Source organism: Apteryx rowi, unplaced genomic scaffold, assembly GCF_003343035.1.
Source record: "Apteryx rowi isolate R43461 unplaced genomic scaffold, aptRow1 scaffold_2063, whole genome shotgun sequence".
Lineage (NCBI taxonomy): Eukaryota > Metazoa > Chordata > Aves > Apterygiformes > Apterygidae > Apteryx > Apteryx rowi.
In genome coordinates this window covers 1-8,167 of record NW_020448379.1, presented here as the reverse complement: position 1 = coordinate 8,167, position 8,167 = coordinate 1, and the positions used below count along the sequence as shown (strand labels likewise).

At 45.8% G+C, this 8,167-nt stretch overlaps 1 protein-coding gene across 1 annotated transcript; it reads left to right on the top strand.

Annotated features, from left to right (window-relative positions):
* Positions 1–1,363: 1,363 nt before the first annotated feature.
* Positions 1,364–5,343, top strand: LOC112965221 (alpha-2,8-sialyltransferase 8E-like). The gene is made up of 7 exons (XM_026064029.1): positions 1,364–1,497; positions 1,807–1,881; positions 2,060–2,146; positions 3,167–3,311; positions 3,461–3,573; positions 3,827–3,913; positions 4,884–5,343. The coding sequence occupies exons 1-7, from the start codon at positions 1,364–1,366 to the stop codon at positions 5,341–5,343; spliced, it is 1,101 nt and encodes a 366-aa protein (XP_025919814.1).
* Positions 5,344–8,167: the final 2,824 nt, after the last annotated feature.

Below are 8,167 nucleotides of genomic sequence, written 5' to 3'. Positions count from 1 at the left end.
TTCTCATTTTCTGAACTGTCGTTACAGAATAAGTATTAAACCTTAGAGCACCACTTGGTATGGTTTCACGTACTATTGTCTCTGAGAGCTGAAAAAACTCACCCAAATCAGTGCCCATTAAGAGAAGACTATTTCCCTTGGGAAAGAGCTGCCTTTATCCAACATTATTTTATAAGAAAAACAAAGTTAGCTTGAAAAAATACAGGAAGGAGGAAGTGCATGTGTTGATTGACAGCAATGAAAAAGCCCATTCTGATCACCTGCTTTTGCCTGGGGGCTAGATTAGTCAGGTTCAAGCTCTGGGTTATAAAATCCGTAATCAAGTGATACCAGCAAAGGGAATCTTTTGTTTTTCTTGTGAACATGCTGCTGCTGATCACACCACAGTCCCATTATAGCTAAAAATTTCCATCTTTGCCCAAACCTTAAGATTTCCTTTGGAAAGATTTGGATTAGTCTAAGGCAGGGTCCTGTAAACAGATATATAAAAAATGGAAAGCCTAAAGGCAAAACTTTAAGGCAAAACAAAAGCGATATCACAAAAACTCCACTTCAGCCTGCCACGCCTTGAGATCACTCCGCTGTTTGCAAAGACCCATAATGGTTAATCCTCAACCAAGGCCAGGACGGTGAAGAATGATGTGGGCAAAGCAGCAGCGTGCTTTGCCAAATCTGCGAAATTGCTTGACCTGCCCACTACCATGAAATAAAGGAGTGACCCTGAAGAAACATGCCTATTCCAAAATACCAGCTGGACTACTTCAGTGTAGAATTAATGTGACCTTGTGTGCCTGCCTGGAAGGAGACAGAAACTAGAGTGTCCCGGGACAAAGACTTATTGTCCAACTGAGCAGAAGATGCTGCAGTTTTGCATTTATGAGCTAAGAATCACTGGGGCTGGTCATGAGAAAAAAATATGCCTGCCCTTTCTTTCCCACACAAATGATGTGGCACTTGTGTGGAGGCATTTTGGATGACTGCTAGAGAGATGAGATGGAGAAGGTGTCAAGGGAGTGGAGCCAAGGTAGTGCAAGGATACCAATGGGGCCATTGCTCTGGAACAGCTGCCAGCTTTAGAGGAGAGGGTTTGCTATAGATTAGTATTGGCCCATGATGCCTTCCAAAAGGGTCTGGTGGGATCCACTGATAACCCCAAGCCATATTTCAGCTAGTCCGGGGAAACAAGTTTCCTACTGTCTCTTGTCTTGGATATTGCTTTGCAGAAAGCTAAGCCAAACTTTCAGTGAGGACAGGCATAGAAGCAGCAGAGCAGTGCCAGAAATGCCCCGGTTTAGGAGATTACATTGATCAGCTTGGGTGTAGACTTTCCTCATTCACTCTTCTCTCTCAAGGGTTCTCCAAAATGCCAAACAGCATCAGCATGGAGGAGTATGTGAATCCAGGGCTGCTGAAGATGCACAAGCTGTGGGTCAGGTTGCTGGCTGTGGCTGCAGTCTCACTTTTCTCCGTGTTCTTTCTGGTGTGGAGTGATGGCAGGCAAGTGAAGGACAGGGTGGAGGAACTGTGTACCCTCAGGACTGGGAAGGAAGTGGAAACACTGAGGATAGCTCCAGGAGGTCTCTAGGAGAGGAATTGATATGGAAGGCCAGGAGATGGTGTAAGGAAAGGATGTAATGGTGCTAGTTTCAAGTGGGTTTCTCAGGTTGTGAGTGGCTGCAGGCAGGGGATGCAGGATGGCCAAGAGGAGAGACTGAGAGGACGGGATTGTTGGGGTAGAGAGGTAGAGGAGAGCTGCAGGGGGCCATGGTATTCTGGCTGAGTTTAACCCCTTGTTTTCTGTCACAGACCTGACATCAAGGTCCCAGAAGCAGAAGCATGTCAAGTACTGTTGAGCAACCTAACAGAATCTTTTCTGAAGAGGTGAGAGTCATGGTGACAAGCATGTTGGGCAGTGGCAGAGGCAACAAGCTAAAGTGGCCCCCTCAGGAGCCTGAATGAAGGTTCAGGGGGGTGGGAAGGGAATGCAATAGAGAGTAGCTTATTTGCAGTGAGTCATCATGAAAGGGTTCTAGTTGCTCATGAGCTCTTTCTGCCCTAGGGTGAATGAAGTCTGGAGCCTGAGACACCTGAAGTTAATGCAGAGCTGCCGCTGGAATTTCAATGCTAGTGCCTTGGCCCAGTACAGGTAGTGCCCACCAGACTTAAGGAAAAACTACTCAGTTCACCTAGTTTAAATCAAATCAGGATTGAAGCAATTTATTAATTTATCAATGACATGCAATTAACCTATGATTGGTAAAGTATACATTCAGGATCAATATCAGTAATATGACAGATAAACCACAACACTAGATGCTTGCAAAATGTTAATATACACCTGCAAATTTTTAAACACTCTAACTAATCCAAAGAAGTGTTAATTGCACACAACCACACACACACACACACACACACACACGCACACAGATTTACATGGACACATTCCCCCTCACAGGACATGTGGGTGTTCTAGATCAGTTTTGGGCAAACACCTTCCGGGTTTTGTGTATTGGACTTATGCTCAGACACGCACACACACACATGCACGCGCGCGCGCACACACACACACACACACACACCATTTACACTCACACTCTTATCTAAACAGGTGTTGTTCTCCTTGTCATTTGGTAAGGATGGGCCATGCCGGCACCTCCACACTCACCATCCTGGCACAGCACCTGCTCCCACCATCATCCCTTATGCTGCCCTTTAATCTTGCATATTTGTGAGCGTATCAGGGAGGGGTTAAAATGCGCATGAGTGGAGGGAATGAAGTTGAGGTTGAAGCAAGCAGGAATGGCTTTGGAGTAGTGGCCAGGCTGAAGAGAGGAGAACAAACAGAAAGTGTCTGGAAAGGTGTGTGCATGTGTAGGAAGAAAATGAAGGATGGGTGGAGAGATGGATGGATTGAGAGGTGCATGTCGAGGATTGTTCTAACTTGACACACTGCTTTCTTTGTGTTCCCGGTGCTTCCCCAAACTTCCCTCACTTTTCCACTATGATGTCTTGCTCACCTAATCCCTTTACCTTACTTTTGTTTCCTTCACTAGCCCTCTCTCCTCACTCTCATCCGTCACTTTGTTCTTTTTCCCTAATTCTATTTGTCTCCTTCATCCCATCTCCAGACTTCTGCTCACTGTCTTCCACTCTCTCCCTCTTGCAGGGCAGAGCTGGGGCACTGTTGCAATGCCTCAGCATGGCTGGTTTTGACGCGAGTCAACACACCATTGGGGACCAAGATTGTCTATGATGGGGACCGCTCAAAGAGCTTGAAAGTCAGCAGTGGCTTGCTGGAGATCCTGCCGGAGGTAGGAGTGCCCTGCTACAGGGATACAGACTCTCGGTCTGTCTGCTTTTCTTTTGAACAATCTGGAATTTGTCCAGGTACAGGATCTGGGGTGGGTCTTTATTGTAATTCTCTAAGGGTGAGTCACTTTCTACATGCCGTTCTTTATAGGAATCCCCCTTTCAGGACCCTTTCTACAAAACCTGTGCAGTGGTGGGAAATGGAGGAATCCTCCTTAACAGTAGCTGTGGCTCTGAAATTGACGGGCACCAGTTTGTAATCAGGTAATTGCTGCCAGCCTGCCCAGGAAAGAGGTAGGGCAACAGGAGGAAGAGGGGCCTTTCATGGGAATAGGATGAAGGCAAAGAAAACAGAGACATAGAAAGATTCTGAAAGGGACTGAAGTTGAGGAACAGGGTGAATGGTGGGGTATATCTGGACTGGGTAGTGTCACTTGGGGACAGGTAAGCTCTAGGGATGTTATGGAGCATTATTATCTCTCCTCATGGACTTCCTTTGCTCATGATTCCCAAACAGGTTTAACCTGCCTTCCACGGACTTTCCTGAGGATGTGGGCAGAAAGTCAAGCATAGTCACCGTGAACCCCAGTATCCTTCAGGAACGGTAATCGGTGTAGAAACAAAGATGGAGGAAGGCCATCCTAACTTTCTCCTCCTTGAACTGCTCATACTGTGTTCTTGGAGAGACATTGTGTTTTGTCCGTGCTCTGGGTCCCCATAAAACATACAGGCCTTTGCTACTGTATGAGACCTGTCCAAAAAGTTACTGACATCTACTGCCATGAGATGCTCCCCTCTGCGCAGATATGTAGAGGGGAATAATGCAAGTTTTGGAGTTGTTTGGGGCAGAGTTTGTTCAAGACAAGACTACTGCTGGTTGTCTGTTTTATCTCACCACTAGAGATTAATACCATTTCCACTTCTTCCACAGAACTGATGCTCATACGAGTGACATCAGGACAGGCAGAGAGGCTCAGAAGTATTCTGCACTGCCAGGATGAGCACTGATGGGAACTATTTTTCTCACCTTGGTCCTAGCTGCATAAATACTCTTTATGTTCAGTGGAGAAAATAGGTTCTCCATGTCCTAAAGGAGACATCTAAAACAAGGCAAATGAATTCTGCTCCGGCAGTGCATGTTTCTCTTCACTGATTACAGGAGACATTTAGACAATTAGCCCAGATGTAGATGTCTATCTAGTAGATGCCTAAAGTCAGATGGCATGAATTCTCTCTCAGGCGCTCTCCTGGTCCTCTGCTCCACCGTTATGAGACATCAGTGTCAATGAATTGAGAGCTGTAGTGCCACTAAGGCTTTAATTTTGAAAACATTTTCCCAGCCTTTTAACAGACTAGCAAAACTTCTGAGTATTTTCAGGCACCTCCTCTGGTCTGTGGTAACTCTGTGCAAGGAGCTCAAACTCAGATCAGTACTGAGGTGCAGAGAAGGGGAAAACAGAGGTGAAAACTAGGACCGATGTTGGGCTGTTCCAGGGCAGAGTGGCTTGAGAAGGGCGGGAGGGAAGGGGATGCGGCTGGCAAAAGGTGATGGTCCCATGTTTCTTGCTCCACAGGTTTCATGGTCTGACTGGTCGGCGCCTGCCATTTGTGAAGGCAGCAGCTTTTTATGGAGAGACGTGGTTTCTTATTCCAGCTTTCTCCTATCCTGGCCAGAATGAAGCTTCTTACCGAGCGCTCTATGCCTTGCAGGACTCTGGCTCCCGCTCACCTGTCTTCTTTTTCCACCCTCAGTATCTGAGTGCTCTGAGCAGGTACTGGCATGAACGTGGTTTTCATACCCCTCGCCTCTCCTCAGGTTTCATGCTAGTGAATGCTGCCCTGGAGTTGTGCCAACATATTACACTCTATGGCTTCTGGCCATTCTCTTTGCATCCTGATGGCCATCCCCTTCCCCATCATTACTATGATAACCAGCTTCCCAAGCCCAGGGTACACCTCATGCCCCAAGAGTTTGCTTACTATGTAAATATGCACTTCCAGGGTGTGCTGCATCTGCATCTGGGAAAGTGCTAAGAAATGGGTCAAGTCAAGGATAAAGCCAAACGGAGCTCAAAGAGCATGCTTTTTAATGTTGTTACTCCATTCTGAGGTTTTCTGATGGGAGCACACAGACCTGGGCGCAAACCCAAAACTCTGAGGATGGAAAATACATCCTTCTCTGTTCTACCTGCCTTGTTCCAGGAGAAGGTCACCATTCTGTAATCAGCATTGGCATCAGATCATTTTCATGTTTGTTAACTAGGAGTCACTAATTGCCATCTGTTATTGCCTGGTACATAATTAAATTGCTAGTTAATAACCTTCTGTCTTGCCAGCAGCCTGTTTATTAACTGCATTCCAGAAGTTATGAGTTCTTCATCTCAGTAGGTTTTCTTTCTCTAATGCCATTTGTCAGTAAACCGTTAAGCACTTGCCACTTTTTACTTATTGTTAGTCTCCGTTTGATAATTATTTTTTAATTAATCAGGTTCATGCCACCGGTTCTTTTATTTAGTCATCCTATCAGCTTTAGGCATGAAGCATCAAGTTCTGCCTGTTTGTCAGATCTATGTAGTTATTGTTTGTTCCTGTCTTCAAAGATTACCGTTAATCAGCCAGTCCTCACAGTTTGGTGGATTGCCAGCTGGGCCAGTGACTATATAGGGATCACGGGCTGGAAGGATTAATTGTGCATCAGTGCCCATCAGACATGGTGCAGTGGCACTCCCTTTTCTGCTGAATGATATGGAATGAAGTAATCGCTAATGACCTGGAGTATTTGTTGGCTAATTTCTGCTGGTTCTCAATAGAGACTCTGTCAGCCTAGCAGGGATTTATCTGCCTTAACTTAGACAGCTACTGATGCTTCAGGTATCTAGGTGTTTGTCATTGATACTTCTTGCCCTAGACTCTCCTGTCAGACATTTTGGATCTACATCTGGTAGGCAGATACACTCAGATGTAGAAAGATCCACTGCCATCTCAGACATCTCTCACTAACACTCAGAACCTCCTTCTCTGCCTGAGCATCTCACTCTGACCAAGCCCTCTGTGCTAGTCCCCATTTCCCAGTTCTCTAAATCCTGTCATCACCATCTGTAAAAACATTTTATTTAGTCATGCTCAAATTTTAACTGTCCAATCTATACAGCACCTGAATGAGGCCACTGAAATAGTAATTCTGTTTGCCCTCACAAAATAGATGTATTTGTCCCACAGATGTTTGCAGCACTCTTGTGGTACTCTGAGTCAGTCTGCAGGAATGAGAGGGATAAGAGATGGATCAAGATTTCTGTTAAGACATTTCTGTTAATATAGCCAGAGGATATTCTGCAAGTACTCATGTGATATTGTAGTAGTTTCACAGGCACTTCAGTGTTAGGAAAAGAATAGGACCAGAGCCATATGGCTTGTTAGGAACAGGTAGGGATCTGAGCCAGCCAGGTCAGAACTTGATGTATGGAGCAGGAAGGGACATGGGAGGAGCGGGATAGGGAGAGGCATGTTTGGAGTGGGGAAGGTTGGAAACGGGAAGTGAAGGCAAGTCAGCATGTTCATCATGACACATATTATTACCAAATGTAATTTAGAAAAGCCAGTTCAGGACACTCAAGAGGATTCCACTCAGCTACCATCCTTCTGGGCTGTGCTTCAGAAGCCTTACATGACAGCAAAGCATGGTCAGTGCTCTTGGGCTGATGTCTACCACCACACAGTACCTGTGAGACCTCCTCAGGAGAGAATCATATCCAAACACATCACCATATACCTTGAAGTAAACATGACCAAAATTGTAAGCAATCTGGGCACAAGGTCTCAGCAAACATCCTACATTCTACCTGGCATCATCCCCGGCAGAGCCTCTGTGACCTTGAGGTGTGACTGACCAATAAACCCCTACAATGGAGGAAGGCTCAGAGGAGATGGGCAAGGGTGAGGTGCCCATGAAGCTCAGGAATAATGTAGGATGTTACACATTAACCACAGCTGTTGCACAGAGAACTGACTTTATCTCAACACAAAGGGGACCAGAGGTTGATCTTTGTTTTAGATAAACAGCTGTATCTGTTGAGTGGATCAACCAGTGTAAATGTTTCTCCTTGAGATAGCCAGACCAGCATGGGGGAAAGTGTATATGTGGCTCAGCCCAGCATAGAGTATAAAACCTGAACAACTACCAAAGGAATTTCAAAGAGAGCAAGGGGCTTGAACTGGCTTCAACTCACATATCCCTTCCTGGAGACTGGGGATGCCCAGCATCATGACAGTGAACATATTACAGAGACCGGTCATGGGAATCACATTGGTATTGTGATTGAACTGTATATTGCAATTACTATATTTTACTAAGTATATACACCTGTATTGTGATTTTAGTATATTGCTGTATCACTTTGCTAAATCAAAACTTTCATGTAACATCAAAATACCTTCAAAGTAAACTTTTATATTAAACATTACACTCTCCATGTGTGGGATATCTAAAAGAACACGGTCAGAGAGTACTGGACTCTGACATGGGGATTTGTGGACTTCCTGTGTGATTATACGAAGAGTTCAGAAACTCCCCCAGAGTCTGGACCGTCCCACCACTGAACCGAAGTATGTGCATTTTCTTATGTCAACTGCTTTCCACAGGAGGCAGAGTGAGGGAGTACTGAGCGCAGCTAACAGAGGCAGCGAACAGACGCAGCAGTTTGCGCAGCAGTTCGCGCAGAAGTGCGCGCGAAGGAACCTTCGTTTCTGTTCCCTGTGGTGTAGGTTTCCTCAGGTATGGTTGTGACATGCCGCACAGCGCGTTCCCCAGTGGCTGTTGGAGTTGCTGTGTCAGAGGCTTGGACCCAGACCGACCCTCTGA

Coding starts and splice junctions, on each gene's coding strand:
- LOC112965221 (XM_026064029.1), top strand. CDS start 1,364: ATGCCAAACAGCATCAGCATGGAGGAGTATGTGAATCCAGGGCTGCTG. Junction 1,498..1,806: donor CTGGTGTGGAGTGATGGCAG/GCAAGTGAAGGA, acceptor TTTCTGTCACAG/ACCTGACATCAAGGTCCCAG. Junction 2,147..3,166: donor AGTGCCTTGGCCCAGTACAG/GTAGTGCCCACC, acceptor TCCCTCTTGCAG/GGCAGAGCTGGGGCACTGTT.